The sequence below is a fragment of the Thunnus albacares genome, chromosome 6 (assembly GCF_914725855.1).
Source record: "Thunnus albacares chromosome 6, fThuAlb1.1, whole genome shotgun sequence".
In the NCBI taxonomy this organism is placed as follows: Eukaryota; Metazoa; Chordata; class Actinopteri; order Scombriformes; family Scombridae; genus Thunnus; species Thunnus albacares.
Window position 1 is genome coordinate 13,941,597 of NC_058111.1, and position 16,141 is coordinate 13,957,737.

Here is a 16,141-nt window from a genome sequence, read left to right on the forward strand (position 1 = left end):
CCCATTGAGATGAAACCGTCCCTGTAACCGGCAAGAGGAGGAATAAAGAGTGGAAGACACAGCAGAGGAAACGTATGAAGACAATAACATGAAGTACATGAGCAAGTACAAGTCTAAAAATGCCCACATGACTTTCCTCCTGTTAACTCCTTTACTGAGCCCAGTCATGTAGTTTTATTTCCATGTCACCCCTTTTTATTGACTTGCAGTATAGTTTAATCTTGCACGCACCACCCATTAGGGCAGGAGAAGAAGTAAGGGCAGGGCCTAAGATGCATTTCATTTCAGATTGATTTTGTATTGAGGCAGAATTAATGTGTGCACATTTAATAACATTTCACCAGTCATGTCAGCAACTGTCCCACCCCATATTAAGTTGTAGATAACAGTAATTCTGAAAGCTGCATAACAATTAACTCTGTATATGGCTATACAGTTTGTTAAATGTCATATTAAGTAGACTTTTCCATATCTACATTAAGTTGTACTTAAATTCAGTCTGATTAATGTGACTGCATCACCTCCCAATAAAATACATATTTATCTAACAGTTTGGAAAAATCTGATCAGGTACATGTATGTATCAGAAAAGCCACTGTGTAGTGATGATAACCACATATCTGTGTGGGGACACAAGCATATCTTAGTCTGTTGACTCCACTATTGTGCAGTCAGAGTTTACTAAAATGTCCACCAGAGGGTAGCAGCATACAGAGACATTTGATGAGAAAATATTGCATTATCATCCATTTTTCACTGCTCATCTGCATCTGTTTGTTTGAGGGTCATTGCAGCTGACTGGTATTAAGCATATATTAACTTAGCAGATATCTGATATGTTCAGTTGTATACAAACATGAACGCACCCTCTTAGATCTTTGTCTTTCCAATGAGCGATGGTATAGTTTTTCTATTTATGCTTATCAAATATACATGATAGTATACATACATACACCCTTATACATAGCTAAATGAAGCACAACATGGTAACTGTCTATAATTACAGGCTGAGCCTTTCATATACAGTATGGTAATACAGTGGAGGCTTTGTGACCTTGCAAGAGTTCTAGAGTGTACGGTCTGTTGACGTGATATCTGAGGAAAATTCATTAAAACCAGCAAAAGCCACAAAAAGCCTCCATCACAATTATTTACATGGTGTCAGAGGTGAACAACGAGCGGAGTCATGGCAATGTTCAATCCCCAATAAACTTTTCCTTTGATGTTACATGGCCCGAGTGGTCAAGGGAGCTTACTCTATTGCGCTGAAATGTAGCAAAATACCACAACCATGGCTTTGTCTCAACCCAACCAAGTCTCACATGAAAATGTGTAATAGCTACGTTTGTCCACAGCAAAAAACATATTAGTTTCACAATAATGGCTCTAAAATTGTGAGATGCCTACGTTTTTTTAGGCCTATTCTTTTCTATTGGCCTGCGCCAACGTCACGTGTCTGTCAAGTTTCTGTCTGTGAAAAGAAACAAAATGGCTGACATTCCTTTGATTCTCAGTGGAAAATGCAATATTTAAAGATAGCTTTGGCATTAAAATGCATTTTGATAACATTTCTAATGAGAAATGTGGATTTTAATTTTATGATCTTCAATCAGTGAATGTATTTTGATGTTTACTTTGTCAGTTATTACGAAGATTGTTTCAGGTCATGCCAGAAAATTGTTGGAATGCAAACGTTTTCTATCATTGCTATGGTGGTTGCTATGGACACTGCTATCTCTGAAAACATGTAGCTTACATGTTGTTTGAATCATTGTCTTTGTGTTGTGTAGTTATCTGAGCTGTTATGATATTTGTGTTGTTTTATGTAACTGTTTGATGATGTTCTTTCAATAAAAAATATAGATTTTAGAGTGCCCCATGGATTACATATTTCTTCTTCTTCTTTGGATTTCAGACAGACCACATCAGTCCAGTGGGCGGATAATGATATCCTCAACATTTCTCAACATAAAAACATGAAAGTGTCCTTGATTACTCAACAATATGATAAGGCCATCCATTTTAATTATTTCACCTTTGATATTGAGAAATCAAGTTTTTTTTGTCAGTTTTTGATAGCCAAACCTACATTACCTATGAGCCTCATCGACCATTATGGAGACGAAGAAGGTCCGCTTTTTGTTATGTTACAAAACTTTTCTGCTATTTACTTTTAATTACAGAATTATCAATGAATTTATATTAAATTTTATTTCATTTACTAAATGTCCTGCCATCCTTGGAAGTAGGTACTGCGGAGTCAAACTTGCCAAGTACTCAACACGCATACCTGACTATACTGTGACAAAACAAGCTCAACTCAAAGCTCCACCAAACACTTTATTTCTCACAAAAAATAACCTCATTGACTGAGAGATGCAGTAAATTATGTTATTCAGTTTTTAGCTATAATAAAAACCCAAACTGTAGTTTAATAAAATAAAATGAAATTTAATATATGTTCATTTTAATAATTTTTTTTATTTATTGAAAGGTGACATCTGTACATATAGAGCCCAAGAGGCAGTGCTGTTGTTCTGTCCAGTAAAAACACGAAGCTTCAATTTACATTCAGACAAACTAATATGGCAGTTACAATTGTTAGAATTCATCTGTAAGACCAACATTTGTCCTTTAAAAGGAATTATATCATATATCAAAATGCTACAGAGATATCAGAGCGGTGCAGTGGTAATTCACCAAAGAGCTGCACACATCAGTTCATTGGATCATGTTCTCCCTGGGATGACCCAGGAGTCAAACTGCTACGAGATATTGCTCGTGTCACCCAGCTAGCAGCTCCGAAACGTTGTAGCAGATTTACAAACAGACGTTATTTGGATAAACTGACCACATGTTAGGAATCTAAATGGTAACTTTCTCTCCTGAAAAAATATGAAATCTTAATAAAATGACACAATTAACAGTCCTAGAGCAAAGTCTGGCTCAAAATCTCCATCTCCATCTGCCATCGCCCTCGGATATCTTTATCAGACCACAAGGCATACTGGGTAATGTAGGCCCAGCAAGGGCCCTTCTTTCTATGCCAAAATGGTGACAGATAATTGAAACTGAAAAACTCAAGTAAAGTGATACATCATACTGAGACACTCATAACTTCATGATTAATTTACTATTACTTACCCTTTAGGTGCAAGTAAAGTAAGGGATAATCCTACATATACTGTACAGTTACAGCGTTACCCTTGTCAATAAAATTTGTTTGTCACTTTACCTTGACTTGAATCCCCAAATTGTCACATGCTTGGAGCTGGTTTGTGACAACATACACTATATTTAATATATTTGCCTCAACTTGTTAAGCTAGTCAAAATGGGCTTTATTAAGAAAGAGTGCTTCTGTATGCAAATGAGATGTTTACATAAACTGGAGCTCACAATAATATTCAGTGTATAAATTTGTGGAAAAAAAGTAAAAAAAGAACATTATATGCAGATGATATTTTGCTGTTTTTCTCAAAGCTAAAGATGTGATATTATCTATTGAGGGCTGCACAAAGTTTAATCAGTCCTTTTTGGGTAACCCATTTGAATAACTACAGGACAATAGTCATATAAAAAGTGGTTTAATGAGGTGGAAAACTGAGGAAAATGTCATTCAGATCTTTTAAATCCCAGTGACTGTGAGAAAGAAAAAAAAAGAGGTAATATCATATGAATCTCTTTATACAAACATTTTATTGCTTCTAGTAACCTCTGGTTATTATTAACAGTTCAGACATATCTGAAGTTAAAAAGACAGTTAATTGTTTGTTATATATGGGAGTTGGCAGATCACTACTAAATTAATTCAAAATACATATTGGTTCAGACTAATGATTTTTTTAACTGTTACTTTTATCACCTGGTTGTGCCTCTACCCATGAGTGCTTTCTTTGTGTTTCTCTCTGGGCGCAGCAGGATTATGTAACATTTGGGTCCAAACAGTGCCACTAAGAGACCAAAACTGGAGGCCAGGATGGCAAATACCTCCACTGCATCTGCATATTTGCCTGGGGAGTTGACATAAGCAGGGACAAAGGCCACCCACACAGCACAGAATATCAGCATGCTGAAAGTGATGAACTTAGCTTCATTGAAGTTGTCTGGAAGATTCCTTGCCAGAAATGCTAGCAGGAAGCTGAGGATAGCCAATAAGCCAATATAACCAAGCAACACTGCAAACCCAACCGTGGACCCAACTACACACTCATAAATTATCTTGTCATTTTGGTATTGAATGTTTTTATAAGGAGCTGGTGAGGAGGAGACAAGCCAAGCAGTGCAGATTGCTGCCTGGATGGATGTAAGAACCAGAACTGTCCCTCTCTGCTGCATAGCACCAAACCACTTCAGACTGGCTCCACCTCCTGGTTTGGAGGCCTTGAACACAGCCAGAACCACCATGGTTTTCACCAAGATACATGAGACACACAACACAAAGCTGATCCCAAATGCTGCATGTCTCAACTGACATGTCCATAGTCTAGGACTACCAATGAACAGAAGAGAGCACAGGAAACATAGTTTAAGAGAGATTAAGAGCAGGAAACTCAGTTCTGAATTGTTGGCACGTACAATGGGTGTGCTGCGATGATGGGTAAAGATTCCCAGGACAACAGCACAGATAAATGTGCCCAGCAATGATGTGGTTGTCAAGCAGATACCCAGAGGCTCATGGTAGGAGAGGAACTCAATTTTTTTTGGAACACAGTGGTCACGCTGGGGGTTGGACCAGAAATCCTCTGGACAACTCGTACACTCCATAGAGTCTAACAAAAATAGGGGAAGTGTTGAGAAACATATTATAAAAATAAAATATCAAAAAATGAACACCCACCCGTATTATTGCTGATCTTTCCATCTGAACAAGGGATGCAGTCAAAACAGCACTCAGGTTGGCCCTTCTTTCTTGCAATGCGAGTACCTGGAGGACAACTCTCACTGCACACTGACTGGGGTGGCTGTAAGATGATAAATATATATGTCATTCTATACGATTATACACTGCTAAAATTGAAAACTGATTTACAGTCCTAATATGAAAACGCAGAATTGACCTCTTTGAATTGAAAGTTCCAGAAGATTTTGTTTTCATCCAGTGTGAGTTCTTCACCTTTGAACGCTGACTTCTTAACCTCACCCACATTCTGAACTTTTGTTCTTCCATCAGGGAGCCACAGCCAGTTCATGATATCATATACTGGTAAAGCATCACCATTCTCATCAAATGACACTTGATCACCAAATGGTGTGGTGAAGTTGACCTTTTGTAAATAATGTACAAGCTGCAAATAATTGAGAGAGAGAAAAAAGCCCAGATACAGCGATAAGGAGTGTGACAAACTCGTCATAATTATTAACTATATTGAGACACCCTGAAATTCAGTATGCTGTCCTTTTGGTTTAATACCATTATCACTGTCACAAAACAAAAGCAGAATTAGTTTTATCAGTCTACTGCTGGGTTTAAATGATTATCTAAAGAAAATAATTTACTTTAAAAGATTTTTGTAAGAAAATCATGAAATTAATATCAAATGTACAAATATCATTATTACATAATGTATTGTTTTCCCTAATATTCTATGCTCAGAAAACTACATTCACTACCTTAAGGTGTATCAGCTGTTTTAAAGCATAAAAAGGTAAAGTGTAAGTTGATATCACACCTGCCATGGCTCCAGTCTTTGTAAAGTGGCACAGCTGCGCCCACTGAAAGGCCCTCTGCCTGGCACACACTGCAGCATGTCATCAAGGGCATACGCCAGAGCATACACAGCCTTGTACACATTGTACTCAGGCCTGAGGTTAGACACATCCAAAATCTCAGTCTCCACATTCTCTAGGTTCTCATCTCCAGTGCATAGTGCTCCCACCCAACCTGCTGGAGGTGGTGCAAATCTGCACTGAAATGTGTGTTCCCAAAACAGATTTACCTAGAATGTTTTTATAAGAAAAGAAATTTAAATATTTTATTCCTGCAATTTCAGATAAAATTGTAACCTTAAACTCTCACCATGCTATTTTCATAATTGTTGATGTCATGTAGGTCAGGATGTATTTTTAATAGGAAATCCCTCAGGCCTGGTATTTCTCCTCGACGGATGGCAATACCCAGTGTGCCACTCAGGTACGGCATGAGTCGGGGGGTCTGCAGCAAAGCAGCTGCTGTCCAGGCTTCACTGGCAATCCACTGCAGGCCTGTCACATTCTGCCTCACCACCTGCACAATGCATCATATAAAACATATTTTCAGACTTGTGGAAAAGAAACAGTGCATCTTGAAACAAACAATTTGTCTACCACAATTCCATTGTCTGGCTTTTTTAGTCATATAATCACAGATATGAGTTCATTTTCAAGAGAAAGGATCTCAGGTTAAAGTAGGGTCTGCATGCTGCATTTTATGTAAAAAAAATGACAACAAAAAAAACAGTAGTAACAATAAAGTGAGTAGATGCAAGACTGAATTTACAACAGATGTTCTAATTTTGTAACCTGATCAATTTAATCTAATAATGAGAACAATTTTATTATGCCTGTCATTGTTGGAAAAAAGCCCTTTGATGTATGCCCACTGATTGAAATTCACAAATGTATTCAAACATTTAAAGTAATTATTTCATCTATCTGAATCAGGTCAAAATATAGGTCATAATATAATATAATGACATATACTGTATTGAGTAATATTATCAAACATTGTCAAAGAATTTGACTTAATGACAATCCAACTGGATCTTAAACTCGATGTTGTAGATTATTTTAGTTCATAGAAAATTATGATAAATGTCAGAATTTATTTGATTTGATTTCATCAACGATTTTTGATTTAGACAAACAAATGAACAAACGAGCATAATGATTCATTGTGTTATGTTTCTCAAAATAATGGATTATATATTAATTCCAACCTCTTCCATTAGTTGAATCATGTGGCTCTCATGTGCAAACACGATGACAACTCGAGCTGTTGATGTCTTTATTAAATGTACAATCCTCCTAAGTTCACTTAGGTCATTGTCCCAGGGCAAAACCTCTAGATAGGCCAAACAACCTCCACCATACCGAGCTAGGTCAGACTGGAATGACTGGGCAGCATGGAGTCCATAGTCATCACTGGTGACCAGCAGACCCATCCAAGTCCAGTGGAAGCGTTTTAGAATCTGAATCATAGCACGCACCTAAGTGGATATATTAAGAGGAGGGATTAGTGCACAGACTAGTATATTCTTTTAAAATAACAAATACAACTTCAGTTATTGTAACTTACGTAAATTTTTGTAATATAAATTTCACAATGCAATCACGGTTAATTCATTTCATTAAGAGAAAACAAAAGATTTCTGTTATTAGGGACCTCTTTTTTGACGAGCTTGCTGTACTGCCTGTGAAAAATATTTGTGATATGAGTGCTTATAACTATAATTATACAGTGCGATAAGCAGATTATAATGCATTATAAGTGTGTTTATAATGCATTATAGACATGGATGCCATAGAAAGTGTTACCAAATATTATATTTCTCAATTTTGCTAAAGGGGTTTCACCTGAAAAGCATCACTTGGGATCGTTCTAAAGAAGGATGGAAACTTTTGCCGATCACTCAGGCAGGAACATGTGGCAAAATGACTCACCTATAAAGAAACATACAGAATGCACACAAGTTACTCATCTCATACAAGTCAGACCCAGACAAAATATATATATCATTGGCCTAAAAAAAAAACTAATTCAAATACAGTAAATTAAAATACAATAACAAAGACAGGAAACTTACAAGGGGCATTTTGTATAAACTGAGCACATTGGAGGCGGCGATAGTAAATGTTGAGGAGGAATCACCCACAATCCCCAGGACTGGAGGGGTCCCTAAACAGTTCTCCTGTAGCTGAAACTGCTCCTCTCGGCCACTGGCAAGTGATAACGCACCACTGAATCCAATAACAAGTGCACCACAGTTGTCATAAAGACTGTATCCCAGAGTCACATTAGGTAGCAGGTTGGAGTTTCTGTTGATCTCATCAATAGCAAAGGCCATGGTCTGAGCATGTCTGAATCCTAGAGTGTCAAATCTATAACACAAAATGTCAGTATTAATGTCTAAAAATTAATATGTCATTGTGAGAACTGGTGTTGATTACACATTATACAGCTATAATGATATACTTTTACAGTTGTATTTTAATCTTCTAAAACTATCATAATGACTATCATGAAAACATATTATTTACATTTCATATGAATTTCAGCACAGTGACATTTTTTTCCTTGCCGTGAATACTCTGAGCAGAACAGAATAATTTGCACATATCTGTGTTGTCTGCTGTATGTATGTTAGACTTACCCTTGGCAGCTGGGCTGACGTGGCTCTGAGCTAAATGTCCAATCAGGGAAGACAGAGGTGTAGTGGACTTCAAACAGCCCACCCAGAATCACATCACCAGGCTTGTGCATCCCATTAAGATGAAACTGTCTCCGTAATTTACAAGATAAGGAAGGAGAGGAAAACACAGATAATAAAGAAGAGGAAGAGAAAAAAATCAAGATCAAGTAGACACACAAGAACAAATGTGTGTCAAGAAAAGCCCCCATAACTGCCTTCCTCCCTTCACCCCTGTTCTATTCTTCATACAAGGCTGCTTAATGTTATATGCAGCGCTGCGTCATCCCTTTTGGATGCTTTTTGTCATCGTTTAATCTTTCACACCACGCATCAGCACATGGGGCTTGGGGGCAGGACATATTACACATGTCAAATTAATTGTGTTAATATACTGTAGCAATAGAATAGGTTTAAGTAGGTGGCTGGTTAGGAAGGTCTGACTGTCCCTGTGGGATGTCCCTCATAACTTCATGATTATCTTTCCATTACTTACCCTTTATGTGCAAGTAAAGTAAGGGATCATCCTACATATACTATACAGTTACAGTGATGCTTGGAGCTGGTTTATGACAATATACAGTATATTTAATATATTTGCCTCAACTTGTTAAGCTAGTCCAAATGGGCTTCATTAAGCAAAGACTGTCTAGTTAGGAGACCATTAATTATATGACACCAAGCCAGACATGCTCCATCAAAAAATGTAATTTGTCTTCATGCTGAAAAGCCATTTGAGTATTAAGTAAAAACACTTATTTGCAGTGCTTACCAAGTTTGTGTTTTAGAGGATTCTATTTACTCTACACTAAGGATGAGGGTTGTTGTAAATGGAATACCTTCAAAGATTTTCCAGATGGAGAGAGTGCTTGTTGTATGCAAATGAGTCACTTACATGAGCTAGAACTCACAATAATATGCTGTGTATAAATTTTGGAACAAAAAGTCATCATAATTTATTATATGCAGGTGATATTTTGCTGTTTTTCTCAAAGCTAAAAAAGCTCAAAGCTTCCACAAAAATGGAATAGTCCACTCTAGGTAACCCATTTGAACTACTACAATAGTCATACAAAAAGTGGTTTGATTTCCAGGGGATTTAATGAAGTGGAAACTGCGGAAAATGTCATTCAAAGTATTTTAAATCCCAGTGAATGTGATCAAGAAAAGAAAGAGGTAATACAATATGATTTTTTTCATAAAAACATCTCTTTATTGCTTCTAGTAACTGCTGTCTTTACTCTTTTTCAGATGTCTGTATTTAAATAGAAGGTAAAAGAAGGCTCTGAAGGTTAAAAGACAATTAATTATTTATTATATATAGGAGTTGGCAGCTCACTACTGAAATAATTCAAAATACGTATTGGTTCAGACAAATGTTTTTTAATTTTATTGTAACTGTTATTTTTATCACTTTGTCGTGCCTCGACCCATGATTGCTTTCTTTGTGTTTCTCTCTGGTCTCAGTAGGATTATGTAACATTTGGGTCCAAACAGTGCCACCAAGAGGCCAAAACTGGAGGCCAGGATGGCAAATACCTCCACTGCGTCTGCATATTTGCCTGGTGAGTTGATATAAGCAGGGACAAAGGCCACCCACACAGCACAGAAAATCAGCATGCTGAAAGTGATGAGTTTGGCCTCATTAAAGTTGTCTGGAAGATTCCTTGCCAGAAATGCTAGCAGGAAGCTGAGGATAGCCAGTAAGCCAATATAACCCAGTAACACTGCAAAACCAACAGTTGACCCAACTACACACTCATAAACAATTTTGTCATTGTAGTATTGAGTGTTTTTATGAGGAGTTGGTGAAGATGTGACAAGCCACGTAGTGCAGATTGCTGCCTGGATGGATGTAAGAACCAGAACTGTCCCTCTCTGCTGCACAGCACCAAACCACTTCAGATTGGCTCCACCTCCTGGTTTGGAGGCCTTGAAAACAGCCAGAACCACCATGGTTTTCACCAGGATACATGAGACACAAAGCACAAAGCTGATCCCAAATGCTGCATGTCTCAACTGGCATGTCCATAGTCTGGGACGGCCGATGAACAGCAGTGAACACAGGAAACATAACTTCAGTGACACCAAGAGCAAGAAACTCAGTTCTGAATTGTTGGCGCGTACCATGGGTGTGCTGCGATGATATATGAAGATTCCCAGGACAACAGCACAGATAAATGTGCCCAGCAATGATGTGGTTGTCAAGCAGATACCCAGAGGCTCATGGTAGGAGAGGAACTCAATTTTCTTAGGAACACAGAGTTCATTCTCAGGGTTGGACCAGAAGTCCTCTGGACAACTGGTGCACTCCGTAGAGTCTAGGAAAATAGGGGAAGTGGTTAGATATATATTTGTGAAACAAAATGCTGAACTGAAAAATGAACACCCACCTGTATTATTGCTGATTTTTCCCTCAGAGCAAGGGATGCAATCAAAACAGCACTCAGGCTGACCCTTCTTTCTGGCCATGCGAGTACCTGGAGGACAACTCTCACTGCACACTGACCGGGGTGGCTTTAAGAACAAAAATAAATATCTGTCATTCTACACTACTTTATACTGCTAAAACTGAAAACTGATCTACTGTCAAAAGAGAAAATAGTCTGAAAATGCAGAATTGACCTCTTTGGATTGAAAGTTCCAGAAGATTTTGTTTTCATCCAGTGTGAGTTCTTCACCTTTGAACACTGACTTCTTAACCGCACCCACATTCTGAACTTTTGTTCTTCCATCAGGGAGCCACAGCCAGTTCATGATATCATATATTGGTAAAGCATCACCATTCTCATCAAATGACACTTGATCACCAAATGTTGTGGTGAAGTTGACTTTTTGTAAATAATGTACAAGCTTCAAATGGATGAGAGAGAGAAAAAAAATTAAAAAACAAATGCGGAGATAAGGAGTGTGACAGACTCGTAGCAACTATTTATATATTGAGACACTCTGAAATTCAGGATGCTGTCCTTTCTAATTGGTTCAATACCATGTCACAAAACAAAATAAGAATTCATTTTATTCATCTATTGCTGAGTTTAAATAATTTACTTTGAAAATTCTTTGTAAGAACATCATGAAATCAATAGCCATGTACAAATGTCATTATTGCATGTCTTGTTTTCCCTAATATTCTATGCTCAGACAACTGCATTCACTACTTTAAGGTGTAGCAGCTCTTTTAAAGCATAAACAGGTGAAGTGTAAATTGATATCACACCTGCCATGGCTCCAGTCTTTGCAAAGAAGCACAGCTGCGCCCGCTGAAAGGCCCTCTCTCTGGCACACACTGCAGCATGTCATCAAGGGCGTACGCCAGAGCATACACAGCCTTGTACACATTGTACTCAGGCCTGAGGTTAGACACATCCAAAAACTCAGTCTCCACATTCTCTAGGTTCTCATCTCCTGTGCATAGTGCTCCCACCCAACCTGCTGGAGGTGGTGCAAATCTGCACTGAAATGTGTGTTCCCAAAACTGATTTACCTGAAATATATTCAAAACTATGTGTTATACACAGTGATAATATATTGTTCTTGAAAATACCACATTAGAAGGTTCAACTCTCACCAAGTTATTTTCATAGCTGTTGTTGTGGTGTAGGTCAGGACGCACTCTTAGTAAGAAATCCCTGAGGCCTGGTATTTCTCCGCGACGGATGGCGATGCCCAGAGTGCCACCCAGGTACGGCATGAGGTCAGGGGTCTGAAGCACAGCAGCTGCTGTCCAGGCTTCACTTGCAATCCACTGACGGCCTGTCACATTCTGCTTCACCACCTGTGCAATGCATTATACCAAATATATAAGGTTACACTGCAATGCTTCTAAAGTATTGTCTAGTCTTCTTAATTATAAGCAGTTTACATAGTTTGTTTCTTTTCTTATTAATCCACAGAATGTTGTGTATTCACTTTTATAGTGAGCAAAGTGATGTAGTTCAGTATAATTTGTCTAATTTAGTGATCTCACTCAAAAACCCTATAAACAGCACCTTAAACAAATAACAACAGGTGTGACCTAATCAATTCATTATTTATTTGTTGCAGATAGGCAAACATTTTATTTTAACTTAAAACTTTCAAATTGACCAAATATCGCTGCTTTTATTATTTATATTATTTTACTTTTTGAATATCTATTTAGGTGATAATTCACAGGATCTTGGTTGGTCAAATTAGCCAAGAGGAAAAAGAAAAGATTTCATCGAAATTAATTAAATCTCAAACCTCTTCCATGAGGCCAATCATGTGACTCTCATGTGCAAATACGATGACCACACGAGCTGTGGATTTTTTCATTATATCCACGATCCTGTTCAGCTCAGCTGGGTCATTGCCCCAGGGCAAAACCTCCAAATAGGCTAGACAACCTCCACCAGACTGAGCCAGGTCAGATTGGAAGGATCGGGCAGCATGGAGTCCATAGTCATCATCACTGACTAACAGACCTGCCCAAGTCCAGCCAAACCGTTTAAGAATCTGAATCATAGCACGCACCTATTTGAATAGAGAGTGGAGGGATTAGTGTACAGGCTGGAATATCATTTTAGTGCAAAACCTGCTAAACAGATTCCACAATGGACCAGGTTCAACTATTGCCTTTCAGCTTTGTTATCTGAGACTATACACCTCCATTCATGACACAAAGAATGTGACTGGTCATATACAAGAGGAATAGTTGTGTCATTGCAATACAGGTATGCTAACTGCACATGATATATTTTATCTATTTTCATTTTGCTGACAAATGTTCACCTGGAAAGCATCACTTGGGATCGTCCTAAAGAAGGATGGAAACTTTTGCCGGTCACTCAGGCAGGAACATGTGGCAAAATAACTCACCTGTGAAGGACAAAGACTGCACATCCTAAACACATTCAAAGCCTTCACTGGCTCTTTCAACTTTTTAAGGTTGATTATTCCATGTTTACAATTGACATAAATTTTGAAATTCAATAAAAATCATCCAAACAAATTATTAGATGTAAGGCGGAAAACTTACCATTGGCACTCTGTACAAACCTAAGACAGTGGAGATAGCAATAGTACGTGTAGAGGAAGAATCACCCACAACCCCCAGGACTGGAGGGGCTCCTACGCAGCTCTTGTCTAAAATAAATTCTTCCCCTTGACCGCTAACTAAAGATAATGCTGCACGGAATCCAATTCCTAGTTTGACGCAGTTATCATACAGACTGTATCCCAGAGTCACATTAGGCAGCAGGTTGGAGTTTCTGTTGATCTCATTAACAGCAAAGGCCATGGTCTGGGTCTGCCTGAATCCTAGAACATCAAAACTAACATAAAAAATAACACAATGTATATTTAAAAAAATACAATATGATATAATATCTATACAAAGAGGTACATGTTGCATAAGTAGCATGTTTTGTAAACAATTAAGTCAGTTAAATAGCAATAATTATCATACTTAAACTGAAAAAAGACTGAAAAAAATTAATATGTTTGAAAGAGTATAAAAGCACAATGTAACTATGCTATATAATATATGTTGATCAAGAATACATTCAAATATGGGATTGATTTCCCTAAGGTTATGCTTTTTGCTGCTTCTCTGATAGACTCACCCGTGGCAGGTAGTCTCTTGTGGCTCTGAGGTAAAAGACAGGTCAGGAAAGACAGAAAAGAAGTGGACTTGAAACAGCCCACCCACCACCACATCTCCAGTCTTGTGCATCCCATTGAGATGAAACTGTCCCTGTAACTGGCAGGAGGAGGAATAGAGAGGGGAAGACACAGCATAGGAAACATATGAAGACAATAACATGAAGTACATGAGCAAGGGTAAATCTAGAAATGCCCACATGACTTTCCTCTTGTTAACTCCTTTTCTAAGCCCAGTCATTTAGTTTTAGCGATATGTCACCCCTTTTTATCAACTTGCAGTATAGTTTAATCTTGCACGTACCACCCATTAGGGCAGGAAAAGAAGTAGGGGCAGGGCCTAAGATACATTTCATTTCAAAGCGATTTTGTATTGAGGCAGAATTAATGTGCGCTCATTTAATAACATTTCACCAAAGCCATGTTAGCAACTGTCCCACCCTATATTAGGTTGTGGAGAACAGTAATGTATGAACGTTGCATGACAATCAACTCAGTGTATGGCTAGTTTGTTAAATGTCCCATTAAGTAGACTTTCCATACATATATAAAATGAATCTGATTAATCTGACTGCATCACAATAAAACGCATATTTAACTGCAACCTTGCAAACACCTGAGCAGATACATGTATGTATCAGAGGAGCTACTGTGTAGTGAGGATAACCACATATCTTTGTGGGGACACAAGCACACCAAAGCAAGTTTAAAAATTTCTTAAGTCAGGCCTTTGAGTATTGACTCCACTATTGTGCAGTCAGAGTTTACTGAAATGTCCACTAGAGGGTAGCAGCATACTTACACATTTGATATCTCAGTATATTGTATTCTCATCCATTTTTCACTGTTACTCTGCATCTGTTTGATTGAGGGTTATTGCATCTGACTGTTATTAAGCATATGATAACTTGACAGATATCAGATATGTTCAGTTGTGTACAAACATGAATGCACTCTGTGGTGTAACTTTGACATATTATTTGTTGTGCGTAATCAGGAAGTGAAGTAATTCATGTAGCAAGTCTTTTGCCTTTATTTCTGAGTAGCACATGTTTTGAGTGGGGCAATCTATGGTCACCCTGCTTCATTTCCCTTCCTGTGGCATTGGCAGTGAGTAGATTTTGTTCACAAACAGTTTCTGTATATATTGAGATACATTTTTTTTATTGTCGTTGTATTACAGGACTATATTTGCAACTGAGGTGGTATGTGTAATGACTTGCCTCCATGTAGGAGAGGGATTATCAATAATTTTTATTAGTCTTATTTGTATTTTTATTGCAGTTTCACCTTCTCTTCATTAAAGTCTTGCAATTCACAACAACAACAACAACAAAACTCGTCGGAGGAGTAGCGAAGAAAGAGTTTAATTCAATTCCAACATTAAAAAGAACAGTATAGTGAAATGCCACCCACTCTTCAGAGAATGAAGTTGGATCTAGAGCCATGATTACGATTGGAAGGTTTTTTCACACTCAGTGCACTGACTTTGTATCTGGCATTGATTTCTGCCAGCCAAAACTATGGATGGAAGTCAAAGGTGCAAAATGATGCAGAGCCTGGATGTAAAATTGCATGCCTCAAACAGTCATTGATCTCCGAACTCATCAGCATGTTAGTGTGGCACTGGCTAGAGCACATGCAGAAGCCAAGGCAGCTTTTGCTAAAAAAGAGATTGGAATAAAAATAGTTAAAGCCCGTCTTGAAGCAGAGCTGGGTGCACCATAGCAAGAGAAAGAGGCAGAAGCGGCTCTTGCAAAGGCTGTTGGAATCGAAGCAGTTGCCACTGAGTTAAGCCCCCATTGAAGCATAGTAGGGGTTGAATCTTTGGCTTCACCAAAGGGCTCCCATGAGAATATAAGTAATTACATTCTCATGGGAGAATGTAATTACTTTAAAATGAGCAGTCTGATTTAGGCCATATTCAGACCAAATCAGGCAGTGTGGCAAAAATGTGAGTCCTCCCCTTTATTTGAATGGGGGTAGTGTGTTTAGGCTGCAGGGATTTTGGCCGTAGCGCTGCCGCACTGGCCTGCAGCAAAAAAGTTGATCCAGAGTCAACTTTTGGAGAACTGCAACCCAACGTCACTGTGGCTGAAGGCTGCGTTGGCCAATCAGCTATACAACCCT

General features: G+C 38.2%; 2 protein-coding genes across 2 annotated transcripts; both read right to left on the bottom strand.

Moving 5' to 3' along the window:
- Window positions 1–3,860: 3,860 nt before the first annotated feature.
- Window positions 3,861–8,475, bottom strand: LOC122984471 (extracellular calcium-sensing receptor-like). Its single transcript, XM_044354940.1, has 9 exons — window positions 8,351–8,475; window positions 7,784–8,078; window positions 7,554–7,640; window positions 6,917–7,186; window positions 6,019–6,225; window positions 5,672–5,938; window positions 5,060–5,287; window positions 4,840–4,963; window positions 3,861–4,771 (listed from the first exon to the last, which is right to left on the bottom strand). The coding sequence occupies exons 1-9, from the start codon at window positions 8,458–8,460 to the stop codon at window positions 3,861–3,863; spliced, it is 2,499 nt and encodes an 832-aa protein (XP_044210875.1). The 5' UTR covers window positions 8,461–8,475.
- A 1,321-nt stretch (window positions 8,476–9,796) lies between these two features.
- On the bottom strand, window positions 9,797–14,151 carry LOC122984475 (extracellular calcium-sensing receptor-like). The gene is made up of 9 exons (XM_044354945.1): window positions 13,975–14,151; window positions 13,389–13,683; window positions 13,142–13,228; window positions 12,614–12,883; window positions 11,958–12,164; window positions 11,607–11,873; window positions 11,012–11,239; window positions 10,780–10,903; window positions 9,797–10,707 (listed from the first exon to the last, which is right to left on the bottom strand). The coding sequence occupies exons 1-9, from the start codon at window positions 14,082–14,084 to the stop codon at window positions 9,797–9,799; spliced, it is 2,499 nt and encodes an 832-aa protein (XP_044210880.1). The 5' UTR covers window positions 14,085–14,151.
- Between the last annotated feature and the right edge of the window lie 1,990 nt (window positions 14,152–16,141).

Excerpts from the sequence above, each read along its gene's own strand:
- LOC122984475 (XM_044354945.1), bottom strand. The coding sequence starts at position 14,084 with ATGCACAAGACTGGAGATGTGGTGGTGGGTGGGCTGTTTCAAGTCCAC. Across the intron at positions 11,240-11,606 it reads AAAGACTGGAGCCATGGCAG|CTTGTACATTATTTACAAAA; the intron begins GTGTGATATCAA and ends ATCCATTTGAAG. Across the intron at positions 10,708-10,779 it reads AAAAATCAGCAATAATACAG|ACTCTACGGAGTGCACCAGT; the intron begins GTGGGTGTTCAT and ends CTATTTTCCTAG.
- LOC122984471 (XM_044354940.1), bottom strand. The coding sequence starts at position 8,460 with ATGCACAAGCCTGGTGATGTGATTCTGGGTGGGCTGTTTGAAGTCCAC. Across the intron at positions 6,226-6,916 it reads TGATTCAACTAATGGAAGAG|GTGGTGAGGCAGAATGTGAC; the intron begins GTTGGAATTAAT and ends TGCATTGTGCAG. Across the intron at positions 5,939-6,018 it reads ACAATTATGAAAATAGCATG|GTAAATCTGTTTTGGGAACA; the intron begins GTGAGAGTTTAA and ends AAAACATTCTAG.